The sequence below is a fragment of the Meleagris gallopavo genome, chromosome 16 (assembly GCF_000146605.3).
Source record: "Meleagris gallopavo isolate NT-WF06-2002-E0010 breed Aviagen turkey brand Nicholas breeding stock chromosome 16, Turkey_5.1, whole genome shotgun sequence".
In the NCBI taxonomy this organism is placed as follows: Eukaryota; Metazoa; Chordata; class Aves; order Galliformes; family Phasianidae; genus Meleagris; species Meleagris gallopavo.
The window spans coordinates 5,106,678-5,119,776 of record NC_015026.2 but is presented as its reverse complement, the minus strand read 5'-3'; the positions used below and the strand labels follow the sequence as shown (position 1 = coordinate 5,119,776).

Here is a 13,099-nt window from a genome sequence, read left to right as displayed (position 1 = left end):
CGGTCGGCCGGGGCCTTTCGGCTGGGCCCTCGCAGCCAGGGCCGGACGGCGGCAAAGCCCCGCTCACCTCTGTTCCTCCGGTAGGTCGTCGCGGGAGGCGACCTTTCCTCGCCGACGGGGCGTCCCTGAGGCCCTGCAGCACGAGGGCGGCTCCGCACGGCGTCAACAAAGCCGTCGTAGATCGCATCATCCGCGTGGACCACGCCGGGGAGTACGGCGCCAATCGCATCTACGCCGGGCAGATGGCCGTGCTGGGCAGGTCGGCCGCGGGGCCGCTCATCCAGGTGCGTGGGACCTGAGCCCTGCTGGTTTGCATTGCGCTGCTTGGTTGTAGTGAAGAGCTTAACTTCTTGGCTCTGTTGCAGCAAATGTGGAATCAAGAAAAAGAACACCTGAAGAAATTTAATGAGTTAATGATTACATACAGAGTCCGCCCTACTGTCTTATTGCCTTTTTGGAATGTAGCAGGCTTTGTTTTAGGTGAGTTTATGTTACTATTGCTGTTGTTGGTTTTGAAAGTCTTCACGTGCTTAAATTATTCACGTTGTTTCAGATTTCACTGTTTGTATACATTTGGTACTGCAATCACAGGGGCTGGAAGCTCTCTACTTGGAAAGAAGGGTGCAATGGCTTGCACAGTGGCTGTGGAAGAGAGCATATCAGACCACTATAACAACCAGATCCGAACTCTAATGGAAGAAGATCCAGAAAAGTACAAAGAACTGATGCAGGTAACTGTGGCTTAAAAAGAGCATAAGAAATTCATTGAACTTCATAATGTGACTTACTTTTAAAATATTGTACCAATCTGGATTTCCAGCATCTCTCTCTTCTGTTTAGAATTCCAAAGTTAATAGAAATTTTGAGATAAAAAGATGGCTCTTCCTCTAGCAGCACTAAGCCTATTGAGCAGCAAACTAAAATGTACATTAGATTAACTTCATGTTTTCAGTCCTTCGTTGCTCTCCTTTTCACTGGGAGAACTGGGCCTTAATTGTGATTACTTGTAATTGAAAGGAAGGAGTTAGAAGGGAGAAAAAGGAAAACAGTGACTACATAACCATGTCTAGTATAAGCAAAATGTTACTATGTGATTCTAGTTTTGAACACTGCTCAGAGGAAGGAAGGAGCTTGTGTTTGTTAGCTTTGCTAGAGAGCTGTTCTCAGATATTGCAAGTTCAGCTCGTTTGTGGTAGGAGCTTACTCTACAGCTTGTGTATACATTTCTAGTTCCTTGCTGAATGTTACTGTGTTCAATTGTGTCTAATTTAACATGCTGACAAGTCTGCTTCCATCCAAATTGGACGTGTGTTACAGGAGTAATACCTCATGGCACCAGATTGTGCTGATGTGCATGAGGAAAATATTGCCTATGAAAATAAAGGCTAGTATCTGAGTGTGCAAAATATAGAGGAAAGAGTTTAGTAAGGTTACTCACAGTCTCAGTATGAGGAACAGTAATGAAAGCAAACTTTTTGGATGAGGACAGTAGCTGAAGGTATGTCCTGACCATATTATTAAGCTGTCCTGGATATCTCCAGTCATACCAAGAGAAAATTCTTTAGATCTTTTTGTCCTAGTTGGAAAAAGTAGAGGAGAAAAACACTGTTTTTTAGACTATGCTGAAATGGGCAAAAGCTGTGTTGGGTTACAAGGAAAATATCCTTACTGATTATCTGTCAAGGCAGGTGCCTTAATTTTGTTAATTGAATTGTCAGAGTAACAGTCGTATGTGTCAAACCAAGTTAGTCACTATGACTACAGGTTTTCTTAAAATTTTTAAAAGATAGCAATGTAGACTGGGCCAGGCTGAAAAGGACCTCAGGGATCACAGTAGCTTAGTTTTCTTCACTACTTTTGCAGAATATTTAAATAACTCTAGTTTTGGGAGATGATGTAAATAATCCCTTTCTTGGAAGTTGAAGATTTGGAGAAGCTTCTAAGAGACCTGGTCTTGCCCTGGTGCACACAGTGACCAACGGGCTGTAGTCCTATATTCAGCTGCCTTGACTTTTCTGCAAAGAAGACTTACTAATTACTTGCTATTTTTATAGATAATAAAGCAATGTCGGGATGATGAACTGGAGCACCATGACATTGGGCTTGAGCATGATGCAGAGAGAGTAAGCACAGTGTTAACTAATTGGTGCTGTTCTAATTCAAATAAAACTCCACCCTGCTAGATACTTCTAATTTTTTTATTCTTTGTTTTACAGGCACCAGCTTATACTGTTTTGAAGACAGTGATACAACTTGGATGCAAAGCTGCAATATATTTGTCAGAAAGAATTTAGTGCTATTTTCAATAATGATTGCAGTAATAAACTGTGAAACAAAAGCTTTATTTTATTCAGATTTGTAAAATTTTCTTAATTGAGCATCTGTTTCAACCACATCTGATTTTGTCACATTGAGTACTTGTTAAAAAAAATCCACACTTGAGTCATTTGGGATGAATGTGAACAACGGAAGAACTGGCAGAAACTGTTCACAAGGTGGCAGTAAAATATGTATTTTCATACATACTGTGGGTATGTTACATACATATCCACACACATGAATCCACACACTGGCCAAATTCTGTGGACTGACCTTGTAGCTGCTTTGAGACCAGAGGAGGATAAGATATGCTGAGGTGTGGGTAGGAATCCGAGACCTGCATCTGGGAGCTTGGCAAGGTTTCAGACAGCATGTAATCCAGTACATCTCTGATTCTATGTTTTTAAGGAGCTCTTTTGGTATGTGTGTCTAATTAGTCATGAAAGGATTATTTTCCCTCTTTTTGTGAAGGAGTTTAGACTAGAAGCTAAGTCTTTAATGCAAAAACTCCTGTACGATTAATTACACTGGCATTTTGTAAGTTGAGAATAATTTCTATCAAAACATTACAAGCCTGGCCTGTCTGTACTCAAACTGCAAATGTTATTTGCATTGTCTAAACAATGCGGCATTTGGTTCTGTCTGACTGATCTGCCCATCCACTGGAATAACTTCAGGAACTCAAAAGCTAAATGGCTGATTGTACAGGGGCTACATAATAACAGGGGAGCTCTAAGGGATTCTCATTTTTCTTGTCTCACCCCCAGACAGTTGTGAGCAATGTGCATGTCAGTGGGAATGTATTAAAGGGAGATCATATTAAACTTAAGATGTCTTTCCGAAGTTGATCAATGCTTTGTGCACGAGGTAAGTCTCAATTTCCTTGCCTTAATTGCCCTGAAGCGTTGATATGGTGGAATGTGGAAAATTCCTATATTATCTGAGTAAGTATGAAAGAATGATTAATTGAAGTGGCTAATGAGGTAGCAAGTGTTTAAAGAATACACGAATGATATAATGATGAGGTTGTTTAAGTCATGGAGTTCAGTAATTGAATATTAAATAATACTAAAAAAACAAAACTGTGCCATCAATTTCTTAGGTTAGGACTGGATGCCAGGCGATGCTGGTGGCAGCTGCCCCATAGGGGTTAACGGCAGGCAGAGACTGAAGCACCTCTCTTATGCAAGTCTGTTATCTTAGTGATTCCCAGTCAACTCCGATCTGGCTCAGGTTGTGTTGACTAAGGAAAAGGCCTTGTCAGACTGTTGTGCAAAGGGACGATGGCCCTGCATGTCCAACTGTGACCCTTCAAACCCAGAAAGCTGCCTGCATGGCAGAGCTGTGTGACCCTGCAGCAGCGTGGTCTGGCTGTGGGCAGTGCGTGTTGGTCATGATGCCACGGTTGGGCTGGGCAAATATCCAGTCTGTCTCTGCAGTTGATGTAATGATGCTGACATACGCTGAATGGAAGTTGTACCAGAAGTTATGTAAAATGAAGCTTGTAAGATTGTTTGGCAGAGAGCTAAACCATTCTCTGAGATGATAAATATTACTGGTACAAGAAAAATGCCAGACATAATGGGCTTGAGCTTTGTCCAGGCTCAATCTGTGTGGCTCACTTGCTCTCACAGGAGAGCAAGGCTGGCTGTAGCTTGTCTGGGGAGATGGATTGTGTTGGGTAAAGCTTGTTGGCATGTATGTTTGGAGTTGTGAGCCAGTGTTGGGTAATGGAGTCAGCAGGTCATTGGAACAGGCTTGGTGGTACCAGGTCTATAAAACAACTACATTAGAAGGAAGATTTTAGAAGAACAGAAGGAATTTCTTAGCAGTGTGATTGTGTTAATAAAAGGCAAGTTTATTCCATGTTAATAAAATATCCAATTACCATGAAGCAGGAATCTTTTTTGTGCTATCGTTTCCAAAGTTTTTCAAGATATCCTTCTGTTTTATGCTGTGCTTTAGTAAACGTAACTCTATTGGCAATGTAATTCTGTTGGTTTCCTGCTCTCATTCATTAGCCCTGAGTGAATGGCAGTGTAAGGATGTGCAGTAATTGATGATACATTTTTAAAATAATGTCATAACATCCAAAGGAGAGCTGTGACGGTGGGAAGGAGTCTGGAAGACAAAAGGTATGGGAGTGACAGAGGCCCATGGTTTTGTACAGCCTAGAGAAGAGGAGGCTGTGGGAATTGTCATAGTAGCCTTCAGCTCACTGGAAGAACAGGGCCAAGCTGAGATCTGCTTTCTGATCTCAGTGCCCAAGAGAAACATGCTGGGGACTGCTGAGCACAAGAACAAGAACAGCACATTCTATGGCTAGAAGCACCCAAGATTCTGCCATGAGCTCTGTGACTGAATCACTGACAGTGCAATAGCCATGTACTTTGTTTTTTTTATATTTATTAACAAAGATGGATGCAGTCCCTGATAATGGTGTTGCAGGGGCGGCCTCTTGCAGGGCTGTGAAGTGCCCCGGGCGCTGTGGGCCTCCTCCCCAGGCCATGATCACGCACCCTTCACCTCTGCTGCCTCGAGTGTGCTGCCTGAGCCAGGCAGGGCCGGGGAAACGCAGGCCGTGCTGTGGGGATGGGCTCTGAGCACAGCTCCCAGAGCCCCACAGCAAAACCCAAGAAAGCCTCGCTCGGTCTCCAAGGCTCGCAAACATGCTCAGCTGGGCCAGACTCTGCTGTGCCCCAGTATGTGCAGTGAATGGCTGTAAGGTCACAGTCCATTGCCCAGTGATGTCACACCTGAGCAGATTTTGTGAAACAGAACACTGTGGTTTGGGGCTGTCTCCAGGGAAACCTGTTCAACCCCAGAAGGCTAGAGGGGGACTCTTTATCAGGAAGGAAGTGACAGGACAGGGGCTATGAGTTTAAAATAAAAGAGAGTAGACACGGATTGGGTGTTTGGATGAACTTGTCTCCTCTGGGGGTGGCGAGGCACTGGGGCAGGCTGCCCAGGGGAGCTGTGGATGCCCCATCCCTGGCAGTGCTTAAAGCTGGGTTGGGTGGGGAAAGGAAAAGCCCAGCCCAGTGGGAGGTGTCCCTGCCTGTGGCAGGATGGTTGGAACGAGATGATCTCTGAGGTCCCTTCCAACCCAAAGCACTCTCTGCATCTATGAAGAGAATTCCAACCAGCCCCAGTCTCTGTGCACCCACTGGGATACCGTGGTGTTGATGTTGGTATTTCTCAGCAGTCACCCTGGCCTGGGCCTGGGCCTGGTCTTCCCAAAGCCCTTCTCAAAGGTGCCCTGGAACCTCCCTTTTACGTATCCAGCCTCCTACTGAGATAAACAGCTTGTCCCTATTTACATTTAGCCTCATCCATCCCGACTTGGCTACAACGATTCCCTGATTTGGTGTTTTGGACACAATTCTGACACCAGGCCCGCAACTCCTCACTGGGAGCTGACTGGCCAGCAAGCACAGCTGATGGCTCATGACATTCCCAGTCCATGAGCTGACTACTAACCATGGTTGGTTGCTATCTTCCCCTCTTATCTACCATCCTTCCCGGTTCTGACTTTGGCAGGAAAAATGTAACTTGCTTGAACATTCTAGAGTGATTGAAATGTGATTTTAATTTTTTTTTTTAATTTTTGAATGCAGGAACTATCTGCTCTTCAAATCCTCCCACCCAAATATCAGAGGGTTATTTGCTAATGAGAAATAATTACATCTCAATATTAAGTGACACAAGTTGTTGTTTACATACACTGTGAGAATCTAGCACGATATCAGGCATATGTTTAGGGGGATTATGCATGAGAAGTGATTTCTCTTGTCAGAGCTGAGCCTTGCAAAGGAAAATGACAGATACGTGTGTTTATAGGCAGACTCCAGATCTGGTTGTATTTGCTTATCATTTCTCATAAAAGCAGATCCATGCAGCACAAGTACTAATACAGCATAAGCTGGAACATATGCTCCCCTCCAGCAGCTGTGGTGTGAATTATAACACTCATGAGATGCTTCAGGTTTGTGACCAGTGAGAGTATTTGTTCTGGTACACTGACACGAAAATTTGGATCTTTTGTTGCACAATCCATGGACAAATCCCAAATGGAGAAGGTGAAGTACAGCCCAGCTTTCAGCTTGTGTTGTTGGCAATCAACTGCTTTAGCAATCATCTGGATCTAGCTGTCGCATTGCTTGTCCATGATGTTGCAAAAGTGTTGAAATATGAACGCTTATGTCATGTCATGGCTTTAAAGTGACCTGTAGAAATCACCTAATGCTTCAGTATTTCCTTTCAGGTCACTTCAAAGCTGTAACTTCCAGTATTTATATCCCTACACCTTGCAGAAACTCCTTGAAAACCGCATCTGCTTATTTCATATGCACAGGCACTTTTTTAGTTGGATTGGATTATTATTCATTTGATTGTATATTTACAGTTCATCTCCTCTCCAGTCAACGACTCCTTCCTGTGAGCTCTACTGGAGGATGCTTTTCCATCACAGTGAAAGAAATATCTGATTTTATCCAGTCACAGCATGCAAGGAGGGAATATTATTAATACTCCCCTAAAAATGTATCCTGGGATGTAGATCTTATTAGTCAGTGAGATTTTAGTAAACAGTACTTTGGTACTGATTTTTCCACTGAGACTAAATACAAAAATAAGTAAATAAGTACAATGAAAACTAGGTTATATTTTTCCTACCTTTTTACCCCTATCTTTTTTGATCAATTAGTTTGTTGGTTGGACGGATGGATGGAGGGTGACTGTTCTTCGTACAAATACCTGCATTTGCAGTTGTTATATATATGGTCATCTTATGAGGCAACAAATCAGAACTGTAGCTGCACACCCAGCACAAACCACGGTGAGAGGACAATGGAGGCAAATGGCGTCCAAGAAACCCATTGGTTAAAAACTATTTGTTCAAGGTACTTGGTGAACAACTTGAAGTGAGATAGATTTCCAAAAGTTCATGAATGATTCATTAAAAGAAGGGAAATGAATCCAATGAGGTATTCATTCACTGTAAATATTTCATCGTGCTCTAATGTAATTAGGAGTGATATTTAAAATATATTTCCTAGGTTTATAACCAATATATCTGAGAGAAAGCTGACCTAGAAGCAGAATATGCCATTGATTCCAGAGCCAAAGGCTGATGCTGAAATTGAATTGAATCTCTCAGTGAGTTTAGATGCTGCCCTTGGTATTTTACAATTCTTGAATGACTCAAAGTCTTTCCACAGAGATGAGTTGCTAAAGCTCTCACTGTTTGGCTCCCAGAACAGCTATAGCCACAGTGAAGCAGAAGGAATAAAAATTCTGAATGTGATATTCAGTATCAGAGTGCTCTGAAGGGGAGGATCGGATTTGTCCAGCTTAAGCCTCTATCACCAGGCATGCCATGGCAGCAGGCAAGGCAGATACACAGGAAGGGAGTAACTTGCATGGGATGGTGTCGTGTCACTTTAAGAGCCACAATTTGAAAAGAAGTATTGTTTTTGCGTGGGTGACTGTTCCTCTTCATTTTTCAATTCAAGTTTTTTATTCTCAGATCACCATGGATGTCCCTTGTTTCTGTTACTGTGATGATCACTAAATTGTTGCAATGTCTGCTCTGCAGTGCATCTGCCGTCATGAGGCTGTGATGCTATAAAGATGCTCAGCTGTTTTGCCTGAACACTTTCAGTGTGATCTTTGTTGTTCCATGGTTTCTCCAAACATTTGTGTCCTTTAATTATGAATACGTTCATTCAGAAGGGACCCCAGAGGTGTTGGAGACCTCTGTGCTAAGGAATGCAATGCTTTCATGAGCATGAGACTGGTGGGTGAGAAGCCACCCACTGAGGCCTTGTGTTGATGCTGAAAACATCTCCTCTGGATGGTGTCCTGGAGTCCTACCTGCAAAATCTCTTGTAAAAGCCCCTAGCAAGGAACTGACTCATGCCAACAGCATAACCTCACCCACATCCCCTTTCCATCCTGCTGAGATGGGAAACCTGGCCACTGAATGCACCATTTGCAGGGAGCAAGAGAGCAGAGGATGGAGCACATTCCTAGAAGTAAAGCAGGAAATGAGCCACAGCTGTGAACCAGCTGACTGTAAAGCCCATTCATGTTCCATCTTGGTCTCAGGGATGCAGCCTGTGCAGTGCCTGCAGTTTCAGTGGCTTAGCTTCACATTTGCACCTGTGTGAGATGAGCATGACAGCTTGCATTTTGCAGCTCCAGGGAGCAAAGATGATGCTTTCTGTATGGTAAGTGGAAAAAAATAGATTTAAATTAAATTAGATAGAATGTGAAAGATGATCCTACCTCTGTTCAAGTGTTTGGCACTGTACTAATAAGGAAACCTATGACACCAGATGTAAAAATAGCTGTTGTTTAATGAGCTAATCTGACTGGCCTCAAACAAAACTGGGAATATGCTGCACTTGCTGTATTTCTAATAAGGTAATTGTGTTGCTTTTTATTGATCTGGGAACATTTAATCTTAGTTAAAGGGCACAGCCTGAGAAATTGGTGTGGAGGGATGCTGGGGAGAGACCAGCTCTGGCTTTGCAGGCAGGGTTTTGGGCTCTGACACTGCAATACCTTTGTAAATAACTACACGTGCAGACGTCTCCTGTGCCAGGCGCTGTGCTGCTTGACAGGATGAGATAGGGGGTTAGGACCAGGCTTCCTCAAGCTACCTCCATGTTCCAGCCTTACAGAATGCGTGCTGTTTGGGCAGAACATCTGCCTTTTCTGCCCTACTTGCAGTGTGACTCCTTTGCACTAGGTGTTTGCGAAACAGAAGCGAGTTTGTTTGATGGCAGTCAAGGTTGTCGTGATCACTGAGGAGATGTTTTTGCTCTTTAACACCAGGCTTTTTGTGAGGATAAATTCATAAATCCTAGTGGAAGGGGTTTATGCATGCAGCAGTGAAAGTGAAAGAAATTTCAACCTGCTTTATAAGAAGTTGTGGTTTTGAATGTGGAAAAGAACAGGTGATGCTCTGAGTGTCTGGCAAGTCTCTGGCCTTTGTGCTTCTGAGCAGAGAGAGCCAGCAGGGCAGGGCTGGTCTGGGGACACCAACGGGAACTTCCTTGCATGAAAACACACAGTAACTCTTTGGGTCTCTGCTTTTTTGAATTTCAACCAAATTGGTTGTGGAATTAGTTGGAGGAGGAGCGTGAGACAAGCCCTCTTGGGAAGCAAGGGGAAAAATGTGCTCTAATAACTTCAGCAACACATAAGAATGTGAAACTTGTGTTACATTCTTTTTCCTATGTCTTCTTTTTTCTAGCAAACAGGCAATAAAAATCTAGATCAGTTTAAAATGTTCCAATCTTGCTAAATTGATTTTAAAATTGATCAAATGGCACAACAGCCCCAAACTGGCCTAATGAAACCATTATAATCCTCATTTAAAAGACTCTGCTTTAACCAGCAAATTAGAAATCAGCTACGCCATCAGTTTTCATTAGTTTTCTAAGTTATGGTGCATCTCAGACAGAAGCAAATACAAGTTTAAGTGGAGTACCATTAATTAAGCTAAACCATCTCAGTCAGTGATTAAATTTACCTTTCAGCACACACGTATTGATGCTGTGTCTGCTGTGTCCCCAGCAGCAGCAGCTTCAGCTCCTTGGAGGTTTCACAGCTTGTTGGGCAGAGCTCAGTGTGCAAGCATATCTTAATGCACGTATATATGTGGGTTTTTTGTTCCTGTTTTATTTGTCTTTATTTGGAAACATAAAGATGTTGCTTCCTGACTGACAGTGTAATGGGCAAGTATAAATGCTCATGAGTTTCTACTCCAAACAAGTCCATGAGAGCTCTAAACGAAACCTGCTAACCTGGAGGTGAGCCCACCAGTGCTTGTGCTTTTCACCAGCACAGAGCCAGTGTATTTCTGGCTATAGTAAAGACCAACTTGGACAAGAGGTTGGTTGTAAGAATTATTCAGGAAGCCATCCTTCTACAGGAAGGAAATCCTGTATTGGGTTATATGTGGTTGAGAGAAGCTGAGTCTGCCTGCAGGCTATCTGGTTCAGAGGTGTTCCACCCTGCTGATAGCTGCTGTGCAGGCAGGTGGAGGTGGTGAGAACATCCCATTTAATAAACAGAAAATACCTTAAGAGAGGACATGTAACAACAGTCCTACACACCCAAACTCCTCGATATCCACGGACATGCCCTGGAGGCCTGGGTTGCTCAGGGACTTCTGTCTCAGGTAGGTGGTGAAAGCACCAGACTGACACTGTGTGTGCTGCTGCTTCTCCCTCCTAGGATAGTGAGCTCCTTGTGTGGACTGCTTTTCTCACACCTCAGACAGTGCTGTAGCACTGACATCTCAGCTACACAGCTGTATGAAATACCGCTCGCTGTGGAAAATGGATGCTACGTACCCAACATGTCTTTTTGCCTCCACAAACCTCCTCTGGAAATATCACATGAATGATATGTACTGGGATGTCCATTTTTAGCTCAGTGTTGTATGTGATTAAATATAACACCATTCCTTATTTACTGAACAGGATATCCTGGATATGAGGCATTCTGAAGCAAGTGCTTAGATAATATTTATTTAAACAATGGGTGATTTAAACAATGGTAGTAAAAATCAGTGTTGTGCATTCTCTCTGGCTATGATCTTGAGGTCACGGTTATTCGTGTACAACCTGTTATTTTTCTGGAGCATGCAATTGTACTAAAAAAAAACCCTTTTATTCTTTATTTTTATACAGAAGGAAAAACATTATTGCTTAAGGAGGAAAAAAGAAAAAGGAGCATCAACATTATAACTTTCTTGCAAGCATATTTATCTTAATCCAAATAAATGTGCTGTTACTTCTTTGGGAGAGGCAGAAAATGTATCTGACAGCCACCTCAGAAGTGAGTGCATTACATGGGGTCCATCTCCCACACAGCATTGGGAGGCCAAGCGGCAGCCTACCACTGCTCCTTGTTCCCAGGTCCAATCTGTTCTTGCTACCTGAAACAAGAGGAGCTTGTACTCCAGACAAGATAACATGGTTTGTTTATTTTCCTCTGTGATGAGCTGTAAAATGCAGACTGTTGATAGGATGTAATAACATGGATGAGCTGCTTCCATTGCAAAGCAGACAATCCCAGTGGAGTAATTTTGGTAGGACTGGAACGATGGGTAATGAGAAATGACACTTCTTGCTATTCGGTAAGTGGAAGTAGTTTTGTGTTTGACCCCTTTATTTCTGGTACAGCAGCCAGAAATGCTGTTAGCCTGGGGGATTGGGGAGATGCAGTTACTCTTTAAATGGCAATTTCCAAGTAAGGTCTTGACAGCAAAACTGGGCAGTTGCTTGTCCCTGTTGTTGGAGATGTTGTCTCCAACATCTGACATATTCAGTGTTTTGTCCAGAGAGCTGGCCTGTGTTCAGAGTGTGCTGAAGCAGCTAGGTTCTGCAGAGAGGCCACTGGCCATCCTTCACCAGCCCAGGCTCCACAGTTCTTGCCTTGCTGCTGGCTGAAAGGTGAGAGAGGACAGGCTGGTAATTTAAACCATGGAGATAAAAATCAAAATTGCAAGCTAACTCTGGTCCTGATTTTGGAATCGTGGTTATTGAGTACAACCTGCTACGTGGCATCTTGAGTGAGCCTGCCACATCACTGCCTTGGAGACACAGGTGTGCGCTGAGCCCCAGTTTGCGCTCCCCTGAAGTGGCTGCTGAAACGCTGCTGTCAGACAACCCTGGCTCATGTCCCACTAGCTCAGGTGACGTCTGGATTTCCTCCAGCCAGAGGACCTCATGGCTGTGGGGGACTGCAGCTTTCCCCGTGTGCAGGTCCTGCTGTGATACTGGCCATGCTGTGGAGCTCCAGGCCTCAGCACAGCTCTGTCGCCTCCTGCAGATGTGGCTGTGCATCTGCAAAGCACAGTGTGCAGCTCATCACATCAGCCTTGTGTGAAGAAAGAGTACAGGCCGGATCCAAAGCTGGTGTGCCGACAGCAAGACCTGAAGACGTGTGAAATGTGCTGGCTTGGGGGTGTAAAGAAGCAGAAGCTAGTAAGAATTGAAGCTATGGGCCAATAGGTTGATATAGTTCAGTGGTGTTTTTCAATATAGCATCTTAAAGGATGGGTTTCATACCAGCACAGATGTGCTTTCTAAACATTTTTGCTTTGGTTGCTTTTGAAGTAATTCACTTTGCTTGGCCTTGGTTACCTGCTTTGACTGCTCTGGGGGCAGCGTTGTGGCTGCTCAGCTGACTGCTTTCTGCAAAGCACAGCTTGATGCACTTGAAGTAATGGTTTGTTTCATATGAAGAGAAATCACAAAAACAAACATTCGCCCAGCCTCGTCTCTTGTGCTTAGCTCCTTCTTTTAACTCCTTTCTCCAGCTGCAATCGCATTCTCAGTTCACTGGGTTCAATCTCCTGCCTTCAAGCACTGCTCCTTTGCCTTCATGGGGCTTCTGGCAGTGCTGTGCAGATGCAGCTGTGCTGCAGTTACCCAGCACTGATTCCACCACCTTTACTGAAACCAGGACACAATGCTTACAGAGATACTCCTTCAGCTTCAGTAAACAGCTTCTAAGTCCAGTAAATATGTACTGAACAGAGAAGGGCCAAGGTCAGGGCTCCCATCTGCACTGACATCAGGATTGCCAACTTCTATTTATCACAGAAACTCAGCTTGCAGGACGTTCTGCTGCCTGAAACCAGAGCTAATGGCCGTACAAAAGGCCGCAGCAGACATGTCTGTGCGGTGCTGCCACGGAGCAGCACCGGGGCGGCCGCAGCTCGAGGCTCCGCGCTCCCCCGTGCAGCGACGGCGTCGCG

The 13,099-nt window shown here is 44.0% G+C and overlaps 1 protein-coding gene across 1 annotated transcript; it reads left to right on the top strand.

Moving 5' to 3' along the window:
* Positions 1-2: 2 nt before the first annotated feature.
* On the top strand, positions 3-2,353 carry COQ7 (coenzyme Q7, hydroxylase; the record flags this gene model as incomplete). The annotated part of the gene is made up of 5 exons (XM_010719781.3): positions 3-284; positions 366-480; positions 592-731; positions 2,055-2,123; positions 2,217-2,353. Coding segments are annotated over 5 exons (684 nt in total), but the record flags the coding sequence as incomplete, so codon positions are not given.
* Positions 2,354-13,099: the final 10,746 nt, after the last annotated feature.